This window comes from Melanerpes formicivorus, unplaced genomic scaffold (assembly GCF_026170545.1).
Source record: "Melanerpes formicivorus ecotype bairdi unplaced genomic scaffold, bMelFor1.0.p_v2 SCAF_8, whole genome shotgun sequence".
NCBI lineage: Eukaryota > Metazoa > Chordata > Aves > Piciformes > Picidae > Melanerpes > Melanerpes formicivorus.
In genome coordinates, this window is record NW_027142360.1 from 24,518,886 (window position 1) to 24,540,173 (window position 21,288).

Consider the following 21,288-nt stretch of genomic DNA (forward strand, 5'->3'; position numbering starts at 1 on the left):
CATTTTTAAGTCTTTTGAACTGACAGAAGTTAATAAATATTTGTTACAAGGCTGGTGACTTCAAAACTAGCTGGTCAAATGTGAGCTTTGACTTCTTATTGCAGTGCCATCTCGGGCATGATGTTGTCAATGTGATTCACTCAAAAGGAACTGTTTAATGAGGCTTTGTAAGTCTTAAGTAAGTAACAGGCTGATGGATATGTTAGCATGTTGTACCAATTCATGTTTTGAAATGTGTAGTCTGAGGCCATTTGGAATTAATAGCTGCTACCAGTAGGGGAAAACATTCAGATTCTCATAGCGAAGTGGATTCCAGTACATAATTGAATTGTAAAATTGCCAGCCACAATCTTCAGGTAGCTATTAAAAGCTATTGTAGAACAGATTCATTTGCAAAAGTAAAAAGCAAAAAACTTCAGATTTTACAGGCTCATAAACTTGTACTCAACATTTATTTATGGAATTGTTAGTGACTTGGTGTAGTTAAACAGTGTCTTTTTACTGCATATTTGCAAGATGAAGTATAATTACATGTGCAGTAAAACCTAAACATGAACATAGCTTCGTTCTCACCACTGTCTCAAGCTGTGCCAGGGGAGGTTTAGGCTGGATGTTAGGAAGACGTTCTTCACAGTAAGAGAGATTGGGCATTGGAATGGGCTGCCCAGGGAGGTGGTGGAGTCACCATCACTGGAAGTGTTCAAGAGGAGACTGGATGAGGCACTTGGTGCCATGGTTTAATTGATTAGATGGTGTTGGGTGATAGGTTGGACTTGATGATCTCAAAGGTCTTTTCCAACCTGGTTAATTCTGTATTCTGTATGAAAGCAGAGTAATCCAATTCATATAAGTTCATGAAAGTGGTCAACACTGCAAAGTAGAAGTACCTCAGTGTATCTGTTTCCTCTTGGCAGGAAATAAATACATGAGACAAAAGTATTGAGAGTGAGCTGGATTACATCCTGTGCCACAGTCCGTCAAGTGAATGCATGAGCTTCTTAAACATCACTCTCTGTGTGTTCCTGAAATTATTATTCAGTTGCTTTGTATGTGTGCACAGAGATACCATTTCTTGTACAGTACAGAAGTACTCAAAGTCCAGGGAGGTGGTGGAGTCACCATCACTGGAGGCGTTTAAGAGGAGACTGGATGGGGTGCTCAGTGCCATGGTTTAGTTGACTAGATGGCATTGGATGACAGGTTGGACTCAATGATCTCAAAGGTCTTTTCCAACCTGGTAATTCTATTCTATTCTAAAAGTGTTGGATCAGTGCTCTCAGCTGTGCAGAGAGCAAGGTATTGCAGTACAGTCCTGTTGTGAAAGGGTTGAAAACTCTTTAGGGTTGTAGGTCTTGTAATTGCATATGTTTGCTGTTTAAAACACAAAAAGCTAATTTATATTGCTTGCTTCATGGAACAAATCCCTCTGCCTCTTAGGCCATTGTTAATTACCTTGATTTGTTAGGCACGCTGCCTGGGTGGATCTTAAATTAGTTGGATTTTAGTTTATGATCTAAATAAATGTCTAGCAGCTCTGCACAGCCTTTTATCTGGAAATCAGAATAGGTGGAAATGTTTTACCCACTTAAGACAATTTGTAGTACTATATTATGGAAATCAGTTTAGAGTCTGCTTGTAAGCATGGGTGGGGTTTTTTCAGTAAAACTAAAGGAAATTCATAAACAAGATCAGAAGCAAGCTTGCACTCACTCCCTCAGGCACTACTGCTCTTGCATCCCTTTATAACCAGTTTCAAAAGGGGGAATTTGGAGCAGCCCTATCCAAGGTTGTTCAGGGTTTTGGCACTGTCCCACATAATGGCAATGGGAGGTTCAGATGCAAACTCAGGAGGGTCTTAAATCTAGACCTTTGTTGTAATAGCAAGCACTGTTATGCAGACAGTTATGCAGAAGGTGCCTTCCACTTCCTTCTGCTGGGAGGATCTCCATTCTGGGTGCTGAGGGGATGAAGCAGCCTCCTTGCAGCAGCTACATCAAAGTATAGGCAAGGCTGCTATTCCTGACATTCTTTTTTCTGAAGGAAAATATGCTCCATAACTTGGGGGGGGGGGGGGGGGGGCTGAGGAAGCTGAACATATGTTACATTGGATGTAGAATGATGATGCTTTCTCCCATCTTCCTATATTTGCAGTCAATCCTTCTTTATGGTTCTTGAGTTACACATGGCCTACTTCCATGTAGTCATCTATCTGTCTGGTAAGAAGTATTTCAGAAATGGGACTAAAGCTTAGTCTCTTTGGCACGGCAGACTGTGCAGCACTAAGACTTCTCACTGCAGGAGCAAGTGTACCTGAGGAGACAGGGCATGCACATCTGTCCTCATGTAGATGGCCAGCTGATCAGAGACAGGCAGTGGCAACAAGCCTGGAATGTGCTTGCTGTTCATCCAGATGATTCTCCTACAGAAGCGTATTGAAATAAAGAGCAGAAGTTGCAGTCACAAATGATGGAGTTCAGAGAGACTATGACCAGTTCCAAGCTAGTGAGCACTTGCCCAAAGATGGGGTCCTGTCACTCTGATTGCTTCTACATGAGGTAAAATCTAATCCTGCTCCTATGGCATGAACATGCCTTGGAGCATTAGTCCATATGTCAGCATGCACATGACATTCAGTGCCAGCCTTCAGCTGTGGCTCCTATAACTTTGGCTGGAGTCCATATGCTTCCCATAGAGGCACCAGATGGACAAGAATATTTTGTCATGTCCTCACAAAGTTGATGCAGTGACTAGAACCTGAAAAGCCGGAGGAAAGAGAAAACTGACTCTTGGGTTCCGCTTTCTTCTCAGTTTCTTGTCACAGGCCCAGGCAGAGATGGCCACTTGGCCTGCACAAAGGTGTGAAATGTCTGACCATGAAAGCTGTGGGACTTCATCTCAACAGCCTAGAATTTAGAGCCAAAGCAGTTTCAGTGCCTGAATGAATGGTATTTGTGTTGTATCTCTGAAAATACACATCACACATCCTGGCAGCCACCTCCTTTGTTAAAAAAGAAAGGAACAAACAAACAGTGTGAGCTCACCATGGCAACTCAAAACTATTGAAGTCTGGAAACTGCTTGGAAATCATAATTATATGGTGGACTTCAGTCACTGTATCACTGGGAGTTGAGCAGGGTGAGTGCTGTATGTTTTTCCTGACAGCACTGTCATAACAAGAAAGGATGCTCTTCCACTGCCCAACTGTTTGTTGCAATGGGTGTACAGGTGCAGAATTGTATCCCAAAATCATATCTCTACACTGAACTGCAGCCTTCCAGGACACCTTTAGAGAAACCCTGTGGTTTGCATAGTTTGCAAGCTGATAAGGGACAACCCCTGCTCCTTAGCAGCCAAGACAGTTTGTCTTAATAAATTAAAAATGTCATCAGTCTCTGATTCATTTGCTAATTTGCCAGCTATCATGTAGCAGTATCTTGATGAGCTCTTTCACTCAGGTACAGTCTTCTGGCAGTTCACAACCTTGATTAAATACTAAAGATCGGGTCAACCCTAGACAAACCCAGGTGAATGGTGGGGCAGCAGATAAGGAAGATGATTAAATTACAAACTACTGCTCTAGATGAAACAGGACTCCCAGATGGTTAGCATAACATGGCCTTGCCACCGGGAAGCTTCACACCTTTCTGGCAAATGGAAGGTAGTGCAAATTAGACTAAAAAGCTAAAATTAAATAGCTTAGTAGCCGTCTTTGTATAGTGTGTTGGAGGAGAAGAGGAATTTTGCTGCTAAGGGGGCGAGGAAGGAGATAATTACAATAATCAAACTGGGAGACAAAGAGCTCCTGAGTGTAGCTGTCTGAATGGAAAGAAAGGACAAAAGTTGGATGATTGCTGGGTTGCCAGATGATTAAAGTGATGTTGTCATATTTGTGACTATTTTGTCTGCTTATGAGCACATGTGAGGTATGGTGCTTGTTACTCTGGTAGACAGAAGTATCTGCTGCCGCTTCTGTGCAGTCATTGTTGTGCTTTCTGTCCCTTGAAATTGAAATCTATGCAAAGGCTCACATGAGATCTCTTGTAGACACACAGAGACACACAGATATGTGCTTGCCCTGCTTTTGGCAGGGATGCCATTTCTTTCTCCCCTCGGTTCTGAGACATGAAAATCAGATTAGTGTTTTCCTTCAGGTCTGGTTAGCTTCTTTGGATGTTTTACCATTTAATTTTTCCATTTAGCAGAAGTGCCCAAACTTCTGGGTGAAAGAAGCTTTCTCCAGGGCAAACTGATGCTTGATTATTGTCTTGATTCTTACATTGATGATGGGAGATGCAACCATCACTTACTGTTACACACATAGGTGGGGCTCTCCTTGAAACTTTAATTAGAGCTTTTAGCCTTCATGGCACAGACACTAATTGCAGAATGTAGCTGGATCTGCAGCATTGAAATTTATGCTGGCAAAAATGGAATCTTGTTTGATTCTGGAAGGAATGGGATCTGATAAGGGGACTTGATTATAGGGTTTTTGTTTTCTGAGCTTCTGGGTTTTCTGCTGTCTAGTGTTAGCATCATCTATTTTTCAGACATGGCTTTTTTTCAGCTGTGTGCTCAAGCTTATATTTATGCTTGTTTGTTTTTCTTGAAGAATACCAAACTACCACTGCTACTTCTGTTCAGCTGCTCTAATGATCTCTGTAGGTACCAATTCCAGAGCTTTCAATGTGTTTACGCTCTCATTCTGTGTGCTTATGTTTCTTTTGTATTTAGCTGTATCTGAACTTACTCTTTCCTCCCAAGAAAATGCTTGACTGATCTCTGTGATTGTTAGCAGATACTCTCACGAATGAATAATCTCTGAATGTTTATCTACTTGAGTTACCTACAATAGGTTTCTTTAGAATAGTCTTATCTTCATTGCCTTCCACCTCAAAAGAATTCAAATCTGTTATAAACTGCTTGGCATATTTACATTTTGGGGTGGCTGATTTTTGGGGGTTGCTTTAGTAACTGTAATCTGTAAGCTGATCTACAGGGTTGGGTTTATTCGCTGAGAATTTCAATCTGTCCCAAATATTTGCCCAGTCTTTTCAGAGGGAAATATCTTTGTTATGTGCATCACGTTGAAGGCACACAAAAGCAGACTAGTATAAAAGTAAAAATAGCTTTATAGGAAGACATGAGCTGTAGGTAGGAGAACCTGGCAGAGAGAATGCAGAATAAGCCTCCGTGCTAATTCATGTGTAAAACAGCTTCCAGTAGCAGCTGCACTCCAGGAAGTGCAGACGGTCAGACATGACAAGATACAAGGCTGGACTGACAGATTGACTGGCAGGCCTAGAGGGCAGCAGGGATGCCTCGTGTCACAAGTACAAATGCAAGAAGGCAAGACAGTGAAATAGTTCTAGAAAACAACTAATTGTAGCAAAGAAACAGTACTGCAGCAAGTACCGTGCTGGTGGCATCTACAGCTGAGAAGGGCAGGGTGAAGGAAGGGGTGCGGTGCTGAAAGGGGCATAGCACACGGGTGCCTGACACACTCCGGTTCTGGCAAACTCCTGGTTGTGTGGCTGGTCTTTTTAAGCATGGCAAACTTATTTCATTTCACTTTCCATTGTGCTAGGGAAAAGGAGATTTTTTTTTTTTTGCCATCCTGGCAGCAAAGCTCTTTTTAGTTTTGTAACTACAAGGCAGCTGTTTTGAAAGCCAAGAGTGTAGTCAGTGGAAGAAAAAAGGCAAATATTTGGATAAGTACATTTTGTTTAACTTATTTTGTCAGAATGAGAATAAGAAGAGCACTGTTCTTGCAGTGCAACACAAATTTAATGGCATCTTCATTTTGCTTTCAGAAGTCTACGGAACAAATGAAGAAAGTACCAACCATTGTCCTGTCTGTCTCTTACAAGGGAGTCAAATTCATTGATGCTACAAATAAGGTATGTGCAGTTGTTCAATATCAGCTTTTGTGTCTCACAAATAGGAAAACCTATGAGGCTGGCTCTGTAAGAGCACCAGGCAAAAGAAGGAACAGTGTGGGTTTTTTTTTCCCTCTTTTTTTTTTTTTCCTTTCTCTTCTTTCCAAAATGAATGCAATCACGTTGTCATTCTCCAGAAACTCAGTCTGGAACACAGGTGAAGCAGCTTTAATGGCTCATTTCGAGAACATTGTGTCCAAACTTCTGCTATTAGAAGGCAAACTTGCAACAAAAGCTGTTTGGCAAGGAACCTTTGTAGTCAAGGGATAAGGCAAACTTACAACAAAAGACATCTGGCAGGGAACCTTTGTAGAATCCCTTACCATATTCTTCCCCATACAGTTCCTCAGTTATGCAGAAACAAAATACATGTATACATATGTATGTATCTGTGTGTTGAATAATAAATTTTTGGCAGAATAAATAATACAAATTTGTCTCAGTGAAAGCTAAACGTGAGCTTTTGTCCAGGGCCAGCCATTGTGAGAACAAGAAACATGAGCTTTGACTGTCCTTTTCAAATGCCAGCATGGCGCTAGCCATTTGACTCTCTGAACCGCAGCAGCTCCTCAACAGTTGTTACTCCATATTTAGTTCATCCTCCTCTGTGGCAGTGCCCCTGTGCTTTGTTTCTTACATTTTAAAATACATCCAACATCTTTTTTATTTTTAAAACAAAACAATCAGGCAGAAATGGAGACACCAGAGAACTCAGTGATAGAGCAATGAGTTATTGCTTAGGTGAAGTAAATTGTACAAGCTCTGTAAGCAAGAATAAATGCACAAATTTCTCTTCTTCACGTGTCTAAAATGGCAAGAAAATGCAATCCATAAGCTTGCATATGGATAGAAAAGATATTATTATTATTATTATTATGCAACTAAAACTCACTAAGCACTATAAAAAGTAATTCTGACAGCCCAGCTACCTGACCAGTTTCATAATGTATAACTGCTTTGTGTTGCTGAACATTCAGACCACATGATACATCTAACCCAGTTATCCATCAGATTTGCCAAATCAGCCAGTTTTTAAAGATGTTTAACTAGAACTGGGTTTTAAGTGAAGGAACAGAAGGAGATCTGTGAGCTTCTGCTGGAATTTGAAAGGTATGCATAAGAGCAGAAGCTGGCATGAAATTTAAACAGAGGTGAAATTACTGTTATGTCATGTCTGACATATTTGCCCAAGTCCAGAGGCCAGGGATTCCTGTCAGTTCCCTTTCCTTCCACTGATTCAAAACTGAGCTTCTACAGCCCTCCTTTGTGTTCTCTGATGTGCTGGGCATAAACCAGGACATTGTAATGCTATTAACTCTCACTTGGATAAGGCTGTTTTCAGCTCTTAAATCTGCCTAGTGCAAAGGATGTAATGGCAATGTCTCTAGGTTTACCACGAAAAAGAGGGGAACAAAAGGAGGCTCCTGTCTCTCTTTGCACAGTGCATATAGTCTCGTGTAAGGTGGAAACTTGAAAGAAGTTTGGCATATTTCATTAGGTGGCTCTCAAGCAGTCCCACTGAAATCTTGTGCCTCGTAGTGCAACAGATGTATTTGGTGGAAGTAAATAACCCCACGGTCCTGTGTTTTTTCTCAAGTGGTAGATTGCTTTCTCTCCAGTTCAAAATCTGCACTGCCTTTCCCTTCTGTAAAAACCAGGTAATAGCCTGCAACTCTCCCAGGAGCGTTGTTACCATCCTTGTCCACAGTGTGCTGTACCTAATTCCTTCAAGACCCCAAACAGATTAGCACTAAGGTGAGATCCTATTCAGGCTTGTAATGCTTCCATATGAGCTTATAGTTGACAGCGCTGGGCACCACTTAGCATATCTTTTAACGACACAAACCTAGCCGTTGTGTGCTTGACAACTCAGCTCTCATGGCTGTTCATCCTTTTCCTTTATGCCACCAAGCTCAGAATTTGTATTCCGAGTCGTAGCAGGCAAAGCTTCAGGTGATAAAGGGGCCCTGACCTCATTCCACGACAGCTATTTCAGTGGCACCTTGAAGCTTGGCATGACACCACTTTGACATGACACCATTTCTTTGCAAGTGAGGCCAGAAAGAAATTGCTGCTTAGGAAAAAGCAGACATACAGATTTTTTCTCGTGGTTCACAGCTAGCTCTAACTTCTGGATGATTTCTGCTTGGAGGGGGATTGGCTGAGACGAGGTAGGCAAGCAAAAGGCAGGCTGCTTAACAAAAAAAACCCACAACCTGATCTCTCCAAGGTATTTCCTTGGCAGAACCAGAACCAACTTTCAGCTTTCCTGCTTTCTGAGAAGCACTGGAGGTTTCTCATGCCAAACTGAGTGAGAATTTTTAGACCCACAGTAGTGTGTCAGTCAGTGCCTGAGGAGTGTACCCAGCACAGGGAGCTGGTTCATAACCGTGTAATTTCTACAGAAGGTGGCTGTGGGCCTACTAGAGCAGTGGCCCAAGGGACCAGTACAGACATGTTCTGAAACCATGCTTAATTTTCAAAGGAGATCATAAGCAATATTGTGTAGGAAGCCGAGGGAAAAGGTTGGTTTCACTTCTGCTTCCTTCTCCGGAGATTTTCAAAGCCCACCTGAATGCATTCCTGTGTGGACTTCCCTAAGTGATGCTGCTTTGGCAGGGGGGTTGGACCTGATGATCTCTGGAGGTCCCTTCCAGCCTCTAACGTACTGTGTGATTTTCATCCAGGAGATTTAACTTAGGTGTACTCTATTTTAAACAAACTCGCTATGGGTATGTTTCCAAACTTCACTTCCTTTAACATTAAAATCATCTCTGTGAGTTTTAACTCAAGTGCAAAGCCCTGTGTCAACCCCAGGTCACCTAGGAGAAGCTTCAGCACAGCAGAGCTCTTTTCACATACACTACATATCTTCAAGTGATTACTTTGTGGCTCATGATTCGGCATAAATACTTCACATCATTTTAAGGCCTTCCAAGCTTCAATTCTTTGTGCTTTTTAAGTGACAATGTATATTACAGCTGTATCTGTGGATATCTAAATCCCTGGGTTTGGTGTAATTGTAATGCTCATCAAAATCTTCATTGAGGGGAGAAGTTATCAGTTTGAGAACAAAGAAAGTAAAATGCTTCAAGTAGCATAAAAAGAACAATGGTTGTTAAGCAGGGATTATACATGTCATTATAAATTGGCATATATTGAAACTTAAGTACTGGTTTTGTCATTCTCATGAATAATGCATTAAACAGAAATAATCAGGCATCTTGCAACAACTTAAGATTAAGGGGATTATCTCATTTTTTTTAGTAACAGTTTCCTTATCTTGGTTTTTCCATAATTTGAAATGCTTTTAATTAAGATTTTTTTTTCCTTAAGACATGATTTCTTCAATTAGATATATTAGTATGTCTTTTCAAAAGTGTGACACCTAGATGCAAGGGGGAAAGTTGCTGCTTAGCAAATGAAAGAAGATATGGCAAAGCATCTTAAGTGACTTACTTGCATAGATTTCCTGTTCTTAAAAATAAGGGGGGGGAAGGGAGGATGTAGAAAAGAAGTAGGAAGGGAAAAGAGTAGTGAGTGAAAACCAGAGTTGCTCAGAGTTTGTTTTAAGTTGGACAGATGCCATTGAGGCAGCAGCAAATGGGACCAGGACACTACAGATGTCCCCTGTTCTGTGGTGCAATAATGATGTGAAGCTGCAGCAGGCTTGTTCACTTCGGGGTTTTGTGGAGAAGCCAGCAGAGCCACAATTCTGAAGAGCCTATAAACTAGCTGCTAAGTAAATGCATGCTCAGTGAATCATTCTTCTGTTTAAACAAATCATTTGAAATGTGTGTATTGCTGAAGTAAGGCCTAATCATAAGCCACTCTGCAGTATCTTCTCTGGCTTCATGGTTCCTTTGGCCTGAACGCAGGAATTACATATCAGCAATTTCTGTAGTGAATATTCATAATCTTCTCCAAAGCTTCAAGACAGCTTTTTTTTTTTCCTCTCATCAGACAGACATTCCCCACCTCTATCTCAGTAGTATGCTATAGCTTACATTGGCTGCTGCAAGAAGTGTTGCTCGGTGCATGAATGGTTTAATATTTCTCCATCTCTCTTACAGGCTGCTGTTGTCAGTAAGTGGAGAAAAGTTGCTAGATCCTCCTGTATTTATCTTTTTACTAAGCAGAAGCCTTTCAAGAACTCAGGGTTTCAATTCTAAGTGATGTTTGATGTCGATTTTTCTTTTCTCTTGAGAAAGTATGGCAGGAGTTTGTCAAAGCTACAGGTGCAAAACCCTGGATATTGATCCTGTTGGGGGTCATCAGAACCTGTCGGTAGACTGAAACAGTGTCATGAGTGATCACTACAATGAAAACCAGCAGCTTTGAAACTGTATTTACAGCTGTATGCTAGGAAAGATGTCTCTTTGTCATGGGATACTGAATAAACTGTACAAAATATCAAGCAAACTCTTAAGGAAGAATGCAATTGTTTCTTAGTAGATTATTGGCAATTTTAGGTATCCTTGGAGAAGGTCAGAATTCCAATGGCCTTGTGTTGAGTTGCTGGAACATGTCCAGAGAAGGGCAACAGAGCTGGCGAGGGGTTTGGAGCACAGCCCTATGAGGAGAGGCTGAGGGAGCTGGGGTTGCTCAGCCTGGAGAAGAGGAGGCTCAGGGGAGACCTTACTGCTGTCTACAACTACCTGAAGGGAGGTTATAGCCAGGTGGGGGACGGTCTCTTCTCCCAGGCAACCAGCACCAGAACAAGAGGACACAGTCTCAAGCTCTGCCAGGGGAGGTTTAGACTGGATGTTAGGAGGAAATTCTTCACAGGAGTGATTGGCCATTGGAATGGGCTGCCCAGGGTGGAGTCACCGTCACTGGAGGCATTTAAGAGGAGATTGGATGAGGCACTTGGTGCCATGGTTTAGTTGATTAGATGGTGTTGGGTGACGGACTCGATGATCTCAAAGGTCTTTTCCAACCTGGTTAATACTGTTCTATTCTGTTCTGTTCAGCACTAGAGGGGGTAGTTGTATAGGGTGTAGTAAACCTCTCCTTGATAAGAAACTTCTGAACTACTGCAGAGAGTAGATAAGCACAAATCTAAAACCACGTCTTATGCTTCTTTTCAATTTAACCCCTGAATTGATTGTAAATGTTGTTTGTTGTTCTTTTTTAAACAGAACATTATTGCCGAGCATGAAATCCGTAACATTTCCTGTGCTGCACAAGACCCTGAAGACCTTTCTACATTTGCATACATCACTAAAGACTTGAAGACTAATCACCACTACTGCCATGTATTCACTGCGTTTGATGTGGTCAGTTTCTAGACGTTACAGTAGTTCTTTCTCATAGTAGTGAAGGGTCTTTAATTCTGTGAAATCATTTTCAGGGTGTGTGGTGATTAATGGAAGATAGCATTCATTTACCACATGAAAAAGACTAATCTGCTGTGGGATAGTAAAAGGACATTTCTGGAGAAGAGCAAAGATTTTCTTTGATGTTCTCTCATTTCTCAGCTGAAGTAACTCACCTCTGTAATCTCATCTGGTGGCTGTGAATTTAGCAAGGGGGTTATCGTACAAGTCTTGACATGCAATTCTTCTAAGCTGTAAGCTTCCAAGAAGTCTGTAGCAAGCAGGTTTAGCCACCCATGGTGAAATCTCAGCACACATCAAATCAAAGAAGGCAGAACTGTTTTAAGTGTGAATTATACACAGTGCTCAACTCTGTTAAGAGGTAAGTTCAGGAACTAGTTTAAACTAAGTTAGCAGAGTGTCCTGCATTTTTGACTGGGTTATACTGCCTAAGGAGTCAGGGAAGGACAGGTTTGGTGACATCCAGCCTTTTGACTTTTCCCCTCATTGTATGCATCCCATGCTAGCCACAGAGGGTGTGAGAGTGTTAGAGGCTTCATGAAGGTAGGAGATGTGGGCTGCGTTTTGGACCATTTCTTCAGATTTCTTACACTGCTGTTCATGACTGTTAGTGTTTCAAGTTAAGCTGGATCTGTCCAAATAACACAAACATCTCTCTAAATACTGTTTAGACTTCTTGACATTATATTGAATGCAATTAAACTGGAAAACTGAAGCTTCCTCTGCAAATATATAGAGTAGGCAGCCTACAAGAAGGCTGGAGAGAGAGTGTTTACAGAGGCCTGCAGTGATAGGATGAGAGGTAATGGTTTGAAATTAGAGAAGAGGAGATTTAGATTGAATATTAGGAACAAGTTCTTTACCATGAGGGTGGTGGAACACTGGAACAAGTTGCCCAGGGAGGTAGTTGAGGACTCATCCCTGGAGTTATTCAAGATCAGGCTCAACAAGGCTCTGGGCAACCTGATCTAGTGGAGGATGTCTCTGCTTACTGCAGGGGGGTTGGACTAGACAACCTTTGGAGGTCTCTTCTGACCTATACCATTCTATGATAAAAGTTTTGTATTTAAACCAGAGAACTGACAGAGACCACACAGGTAGCTAATTACATTCTTGAGAGGTCCTAGGAGTATTTGGCTACCATACTGAATGTGAAAGATGTGGAACATCTGTGATAACAGAGATCTCTGGATTCTCTTGCTTTGTTCCTGTAAGTCATTACCCTGCAACCAGCAACAGATTACTAGTATTAGGTGCTTCCTCTGTTCTGCTCTTCTGTCACATCAGTAGGAGTTTCAGCTGAAAAAGTAATGCACATAGGAAATTTAGAGACCTTTTCTTTTAGCACCTTTACCTTTGAATTGAATTCATTTGGAAAAAATAGCAAACTAGTACTTAATTGGGTGTTCAAGAGGGGATTGGACGTGGCACTTGGTGCCATGGTCTAGTAGTCATGAGGTCTTGGGTGAAGTATTAGGTAATAGGTTGGACTTGATGATCTTTGAGGTCTTTTCCAACCTTGTTGATTGTGTGATTCTAATTCTTACTTCCTTATTCCAATCTTCTTGCCTCAAAAATCTCAGAAATGTTGCTTCAGCAAAAGTCCTTTGCAGCTCCTTTTGTTTTGGTGGAAAATGAGCAAGTTCTTCCTAGATTTCTGCTTCTCAGGTGGTGGTGCTGAGGCCACTAGTGTTTAAAAAGAAAAAATCATAAACACATATCAATTAATCAGGCTGTTTTCAGTTAAATTTGCTGACATGAATAGTGACTCTCATTTTCAGGACTAAGAGGGCTCATTGCCCAAAACTTTATTTGCCCTTTGAGTTGAGCACGAGAGACACTTAAGATACTATTCAAACTTGAAAGTAATGCAAAATATTTTCATGGAAGTAATTCAAAACCATTTCAATACACTACATGTATGAATTCTTGAAACATGCTCACATGAATATGAAAAAAGGTTACATCAGAAAAACAGATGCCTGAGCTGTGGCATTTTCTTTGAGACTGGGGAAGCAGCACTGCAGAGTGGTAGCAGGAACAAGGGTTTGAAGAAGAGGGTGCACAGGAAGGTAGGTTAGAAGGAATTTCAGCATTTTGGTTCAGTGCTTTTATTGTTCCAATTCTCTGCTGACATTTTAGTGTCTACAGGGAGCAGGGAAAAAAAAAACCCTTCCAAATTGTGTTAAAAATAGCTAAAACATGGTCAACAAGATATTGCAGTAGTTAGGTTTTAGTGATAAGTGAATCAGCTGAAATTAAACTGATTGAGTGAGGTTGTTATTTCTCCTGATCCATTTAAATACTTCTTAATGGTTTCAAAGTGCTGCAGTTTCATTTATAGGTCTAATAACCAAGCACAAACAGACTCAGGTATGGCTGATGAAATTCATTTTCTCCTTGCTTGGCAGGAAAGGAATAGTGATCCAGGAATAATTACAGTATTTCACTCACTTCTCTTACCTTAGGAGGAGCATTTAATACCCCAAGCACTTTAAATGACTATTTTAAGCAATACAGAAACTTTAATGTCTAACTGCCTTAACTTAGTTTTCTCCTGCAACATAATCCTTCCGCTGTGGGATGGTACCTACTCAGATATTCTCTTTTTGCATTGTTTTATTTCTCAAGATCTAGCGTTTTTGATGCAAGTAAAAGCTTCATTAAAGAAAAAAATAGCTAGATATTCAGAATGCAAGCATACAGTAAATGATTTTTTTTGCTCCTTTCTAAGGAGCTTGATGGGGCTCGGTAAGGATCTTCTGTGGTCACCAGGGGTGTACAAATTTACTGCTAAGCATCTTTCAAGAAGGCAAATCTGTTTATCTTCCTTTTGTGCACATGGGGAAAAAAAAATAGTCTTCTCACTCCATTAGAAGAATTTCTGTGAGAGATTTTGGGGTTTGGTTTTCTGCCTCCATGCCCAAGGAAATCCAGCTTTTACCTCTCCTCTATAGCTGCTGCAGGAGCCTGCACCAACTCTGATCTTCATGAGAAGGTCCTCAAACCAAAGCTGATTCAGTTTTGGTGGTTTTGGGCATACAGTTTGTCAGATAGGTTGGGGTTTTTGTTGGGGTTTTTGTTGTTGTTTGGTTTGGGGTTTTTTAATTTAAGAAGGTACCATTTCAGAGCCCTCCTGGCCTCCATTTGCAGACTTTGTCAAGGTTCTACCACAGCACACAAAGTACAGAACTTAGGTACAAAGTTACAGTTCAGTTTTCCTTCTGAATTTTGAACACAGCAGTGGATGTTCTGGTTTGTTTTCTGCATTTTGAATATTTATTGTTATTAACCATAGGAGCAGTTCACGTGGCTTTCAGGCTCTAGGCAGGCCTGTGTTTTTCACTGTACAGACCACAGAAGAACACAAATCACTGTGGCTTCTGACAAGATGCTGGACCCGGATTAGATTTATGGGTCAGCGTGGCAAACTCTCTGCTTGTCTCCACTCTTATCTCAGAGCTTTTCAGACCTGTCTCTCGGTGACCTCTTTGGATGCTGCACTTTTTTTTTGGCATGCACATCTTCTCAGTCCTGCTAATATCACAGACTGCTTTTCCCCCAAGTCATTGCTACAGCCTATCGTGTTGACTTACTCCTCAGCAATAATAATACCCACTGTAGGCAATCCTGTGATGATAGAGTAGACTATCTGACTGTCATGAACAGCTGATTAAGATGTCTTTAGAATAATATTCTTCTCCTACTAATAGGTCTGCTCCATTTCAAACAATATTCTTTTGTACATTTGTAACAATTATACTCTGTTAGTCCTAATTCCATAGCCAGCATTCTGCTCAAAGGCAGGGCACTTGTAATTGCATCATTAGTCTTTCATTTATTACTCCACTGGCAAACTGCACCCTCAGTGTTTCTCAGTCCTGGCCAGCTTCCTTAAGCTAAAGGGGAGAGAATTTAGAGACTGCTATTATCAAATCAGGCAGACTTGGGTTTGGGAAGCTATGAAACTTTGGCAAGCTTGCTGTTGTGACCGCAGTTGTAAGAGTTGAGAGAAGATCCCAGTGGAGGAGTATAATTGTTTTCTGTCTGACCTAACAAAGACCAGAGCTGGCACCTCTGTCATGGACTACATATGCTGGCTTTAGCCTGTGTTACCTCAGTATACATGTGTGCTAACAAAGGGGTGGAATTTCTTAATGACTACACTGAAATTGCAGTGCAGGGCACGAAATGCAATGCTTATCCTTTTAAGTGTTGTAACCATCGAAGGGCGGATAGCCTGCATCTACTTCCTAGTGTCTTCCCTTGCTTTCTGGCTTACTGCAAACTCAACAGTTAAGATTTGGCTAGCTAAGGAGGTACCTCATTGAAAATTATGTCAGAAATGTGGAATTCTGAAGGGATCACCAAGTTTCAAAGCAGTGCAGGACTGATTCCAGCTATGGGTTAGACAGACTGAGAAAGGAGAGGGCAACTTCCCAATTACATCAAAGACTTGTGAATTATTCTAAGGAGACTGTAGGACATGAGGCAACCTTCCAGGATTGCAGTTACTCTACAGGGGTTCAAAACATTGTGGCAAAGTTACTAGCCCAGAAATAAATATACTAAAAAAAAAAAAAAGCCCCCACAAACCTGAAGAAAAGTCACCAGAGAAATTCACTTGCAGTTTAGCATACAGACACAGCACACACAGGTGCACTACACCTGGGAAGCACAGCATGCACTGCACCTCTAACATTTCCTTCTTGTCCCTTTGGAAGAAGCACACCAACACTGCATCCTCTCCCCATGCTGTTTGATGTACAGAGTGTCCCAGCAGAGCAGAGCATCTGCCAGCTCTGGTCAGCAGAGGAGTTGTGAAATAGAGTAAGACTGAATGTCAAATAGGTGCTGTAGTGCAAGATGGGTGGGACCTTGAGAGCTGCAGATACAGGGTGAGCTGGGAAAAGGGAGGGGAGATTAATGCACTTGTTCAAGAGATGACACACACTCACCCACTCCTGTTTTCATGTTTAGTGAGATACTTTCAAGGGGTTCAGAAATAATTACTTTTGGTACAGTAAATTACATTTAGATTGCTTTTAATCAATGAGAAATCAAATGACAGATGTAAATATTACAGAGACGAAGGAAGTTGTTACCATTGTGACTAATTGTTTACATGACAAATCCCTTTGGTAGACAGAACTGCCCCAGTTCATGTATCTGACCGTAATTAAACCTCACTCTTAATTTTAACTGTTCTTTGTCTCGTTCCAGAATTTAGCTTACGAAATCATTCTTACACTAGGACAAGCATTTGAGGTGGCCTACCAGCTTGCACTACAAGCACGAAAAGGGGGCCATTCTTCAACCCTCCCAGAAAGCTTTGAAAATAAACCCTCCAAACCTATTCCCAAACCACGCGTTAGTATTCGGAAGTCAGTGGTAAGTAGCAGGTAGTTGTGCATGCGAAAACCAAACCCAAAATTCAGCTGTACAGCTAAGAGCTGATACACAAGAGAGGCTGTATAAATAAACAAATAAATGTGTTGAGTTGGAAATGCTGCATGTCTCCATCAAGTCACCTCCTCTTATCACTGCAGCATGGGCAGCCCTTAAGAACAACTGGTCGTTTCGGATGCCTCCAGCTAGGATGTTGCTTGGCTAGTGCTGTGCATTGTGTATTGTGATGTGCTTTTCCAGTGTGTTGTGCTCTTCCAAGCGCTGAGGATCACAGCCCATGCATACCTCTAAAACTCTGCAGTTCCATGGACCTTCCTGATCTCCTGTTGAGAAATAAAATCCACACCAAACCTGTTTGGTACACGGCCACTGCATATGCCTCCCAATCAAATTACAAATCCAAATCAATTAATAATTATCCTGTCAGACCAAGCAACTTCTTCTTCTTGTTTTGTTGTTGTTTTTTTTCCAACCCTAGCAGACCCTTTTGTTCCCAAACTGGGATTCAATACAACTTTGCAATATTTTCTTTGCAATTCCAAACTCCTAAGAATCCATGCAGATTGGAGCCTACGTATCGATTGTCTTTAAAGTGCCCTCCTGAAGTGCAGAGCTGACAGAGAAATATTCATTTATGGCAGAGCTTTTTAAAAAATTATGAAAACTATTTTAGATCAAGTGAGAATACAGGCACAGGGTGACTTGGGAGGGAAAGGGGACAAATGACTGCACACTGTGTCATATTCACTTGCTATAAAATGAGAACCATAGTCTGTGATATCTAATTATTGGAAGAGAGGAAGGGGAATAAAATGTATGACTGTACACTTTGTCATCCATTGCCACAGAATCCTCCTCCATAAAATTTTAAGAAAGAACGTTTCCTGATGCCATCAGCTGTCTCAGTAGCAAAAGAACTTCTCGGGATCGAGCATGGCTTGAAGGAACTATGATGCCCTAGAGCTTGCTGGTAGACACAGCTCTGATCTAAACAGCAAAAAGAGGGCAACTGTGGGTACCTGGGAGTGTAGACCACTGCCCTCGCTGCTGTAGGACTTGTCGATACAGGATTTGTTCTGTGTTCTATTCATTTAAAGAAAAATCTTCTGCTAGAAATGGTGTGCACAGAGATGGTAACCCATGTTTGCGTTTGTCTTGAAGCAGATAGATCCATCTGAACAAAAGACTCTTGCGAATCTACCATGGATTGTTGAACCTGGACAAGAAGCCAAAAGAGGCATTAATACCAAGTATGAAACCACAATTTTCTGATACAAAAACTGTCCCCTTGTTCCTTGTTGTGCCTTGCACGCCAAGCAGTCACAGCACAGCCTTTCCTTTTATGCCAACATTTCAATCCAGCAGAGAAGAAGACTGCACTGGATGAGTGGCCTTGTAACTAACAAAAAGAAAAAAAAAATATATATAAAAAATAAGATATAAAAAGAAAAAAAGGCTGACAGTCATTTCTGGTGATCTTCTTCCTGCAGCACTGACAGAAGAATGACACTATATGAAGACTTTTACAATTACGGTCCACAAGAGGAGTGAGAAACCTTATTTTTCACACAGTTCTCCCCTTGTGACTCTGCCACAGTGCTTTCTTTGATTTCTTATCTTAGAATCCTACTTTTTAAAAAAAGAAAACAAAAAAACCACAAAAGGTCTCTAAACTAACACTGATGCTGCCTAGGAGTAGAATATTTGATTGGGTTTAGGTTTGGTGTTTTTGGTTTTTTTTTATTGCTATTATTTAAATCTTGGCAGTTTTTAATTGAAATGGAATCAGAATTTAAATAAGAGTATTTGTGAAACCACTGAATTCATTAATAATTACTGTGTTGAATAAAGAACTCGTTAAAGTGACAAGAAATTAGGCACCCTGATTTCTGTGTGCACTGCTTTTGTATGTAATTGTTGGTGTCCTTTGATCCTCCACAGAAACAGGAACCTCTTGCGTTGTGACAAAGGATCAGAGTTTTATGAAGGGTTAGAAAAAGGTATTAATAATGCACAGAAAACGTTTATTAGATATTTTTTATGGAAGAGAAGTACTATAAGGAAAGCATATTGAATATTTATGGAAGGAAGCCAGATGAATTATGACAGATGTTGTTTATTTTGACGTTAAGTAAAACCACCGCTGTTCGCAGCGCTCTGAGAATGGCGTTAAGAGTCGTAGCATCAGCGCACTTGGATGTTCCGTGCGGTCAGTCTGGAATGGAAGTGGAATGGTTCATTCTGCTGCACCTACCTAGAGTTTATGCAGTTCAACATTGCTATAGCCATGAATCCTACTGTTTTTAACAAAACAAACAAACAAAAATACCTAGTCTCAGTGGTTCTTAAAACAAACAAACCAACCAACCAAAAGTCAAACCCGTCGATTTCGCTATCGAGATTTCTGTTACGGAAAGCTCGTTTGGAAGAGCGTTGCTAAAATCCTACTGCAAAATCATTTTCTAGCTGAAAAGAATCAACAAGAAAAAAGAAAACAAAAAAACATTCCAAAGTAACAAATGAAACCAACAATGTTTTCACAGGACAAAGTAGTTAAAAGCATTTGCTTAATGGTTTGATTCGATAAGATTTACTTAACAGTTTTGGTTTTACTTCGAAGCGTTTGAATTTTTTTTTAATGGTTTTATTTTTAATTATTATTTTGGGTTTTTTTAATGTCTGTGGAGTATTTGTATAATACCATGATGTATATTTATGTAGAGCTGAAATGATAACAGTGCAAAAATATCACTATAGGAGAAAACAAACAAACAAAACAAAAAAAAAAAAGACATTTTAACGTATCTTGTTCTATCCAGTCAAATCGTGAATCATTTTGAAGTTCATTATAGAGATATTGCTAAACTGTGTGGTTGTCTTAATGTTTGTTTTCTTTTAATGATTCTTTCACCTCCAGCTGAGGGTTTTTTCAGTTAAGAATCATCAGTTGGGAAATTCCAAACAGAATAAAACGAAACCGATTAAAATGAATGACTACAACTAAGGCTAATTGAACTCGGTTTAAATAATTGTATATGGTTCAGTTCGACCTAATCATAGCGCTGAGTGATGGCATACTTTTAATACAGTATTCAATTTACTTGAACAAAGTAGTTCCTTGTACATATTTTTGCCTCTTCACTGTTGATATGTACGTAGTCAACCGACAGTTAAACAAACAAAAAAACCCACAAAAAAGAATAAATAAAAATGAACGCTCCAAAAAAAAAGAAGAGAGAATATATAAAGCAAAATACGGTACCCAAAGGAAAATTGTATAGGAGAACAGTAAATAGTAGCCTCACTGCAACACAAAAAAAAAACCTTCTGTAAATATGCTTGGGCTTCCAGTTATAAATTTTGTAATTTTGTCATTTATTTATATCCTATAAAAGCACACAAAATAAAATGAAGTTGTACAGTCCCGCTGCTTTGTGAATCATTGCTGCTGTTGCTAAAGGAAAGAAAGGGGCCTGGTCCAAAGGAGAACCTTGCACTGATTTCAGGTCTCCCCTTTCCTTTCCAAGAGTACCCCTTTGGCCAAGAAGGCAAATGGCCTCCTGGAGTGCATCAATAAGGGTGCAGCTGGCAGGTTGAGGAAGGTTCTCCTCTTCTGCACTGCCCTGGTGAGAGGTACTGCGTCTGAAGGACTGCATCCATGTCTGGGCTTCTCAGTTCAAGAAGGACAGGGAACTGCTTGAGAAGGTACAGCAAAGGGCTACAAAGATGATTAGGGGCTAGAGTATCTGTCTTAGGAAGAAAGGCTGAGGGTCTTGGGGCTTTTTAGCTTGGAGAAAAGATTGAGGGGGGATCTTATCAATGCTTATAAATAATTAAAGGGTGGGTGTCAGGAGGGTGGGGCCAGTCTCTTTTCAGTGATGTCCAGTAACAGGGTAAGAGGTAGTGTAGGAAGTTCCATCTAAACATAAGGAGGAAATTCTTTAATTTAGAATAATTTCATTTGGAAAAGATCTTCAACTATTATCTAATTCTACCAAGTCTAGTTCTAAACCACATCCCTTAGCACCACATCCCTTAGCACCACATCATGGAGCAAGAATATGTGATGTAATAACAAGGTCTGCTCAAGCCCCATCATCTTACCTGTGTCTGCATTCTCAGCATCATTGTATGAATATGTATCATTGAATAGCACATCATTAATGTATGCCATAAAACATGTATCATTCTATAGTGGCCTCACTCAGGTGATGGCAGTGGGGATGCACTGTGTCACCAAGGCTGCAGGAACACCTTGTGGCTGTGTTACTGTTAGTGAGGGGTAAACTCAGGATGAATAACTGAAGTTATCACAGCCCCGCTCATGCCACCAGCTCTGACCATTAACTCAGTTCTTCCCACCCTGGCAATAACCAGACCCTGCAGATCTATTTTCTTTATCAGTCTGGCAGCAGTTTCCTCTCTTCAAACGTGGAGGATGCCACCTGATGCCCACACGACACCCACGCATCACTCACAGGAGCATGCACAGTGCCACCCAGGCAGCAACCACATGCCATGCATGTGCTGCCCACTCAACAACCACATGCTGTGCACAAGCTTCCCGTGTGCCATCCATGTGCTGCCCACATGCTGCACATGTG

The 21,288-nt window shown here is 40.9% G+C and overlaps 1 protein-coding gene across 12 annotated transcripts in view; it reads left to right on the plus strand.

Annotated features, from left to right (window-relative positions):
• ANKS1B (ankyrin repeat and sterile alpha motif domain containing 1B) overlaps positions 1-20,110 on the plus strand; it is a 420,346-nt gene extending 400,236 nt beyond the window's left edge. For 6 of the 12 annotated variants that reach the window (XM_068142744.1, XM_068142745.1, XM_068142748.1 and 3 more), the window contains 4 exons: positions 5,811-5,897; positions 11,078-11,215; positions 16,499-16,666; positions 17,846-20,110. In XM_068142744.1, the coding sequence (XP_067998845.1) occupies positions 5,811-5,897; positions 11,078-11,215; positions 16,499-16,666; positions 17,846-17,956 (504 nt within the window). In that variant the 3' untranslated portion in view covers positions 17,957-20,110. The other 6 variants (XM_068142747.1, XM_068142754.1, XM_068142755.1 and 3 more) reach the window with 3 other exon arrangements.
• Positions 20,111-21,288: the final 1,178 nt, after the last annotated feature.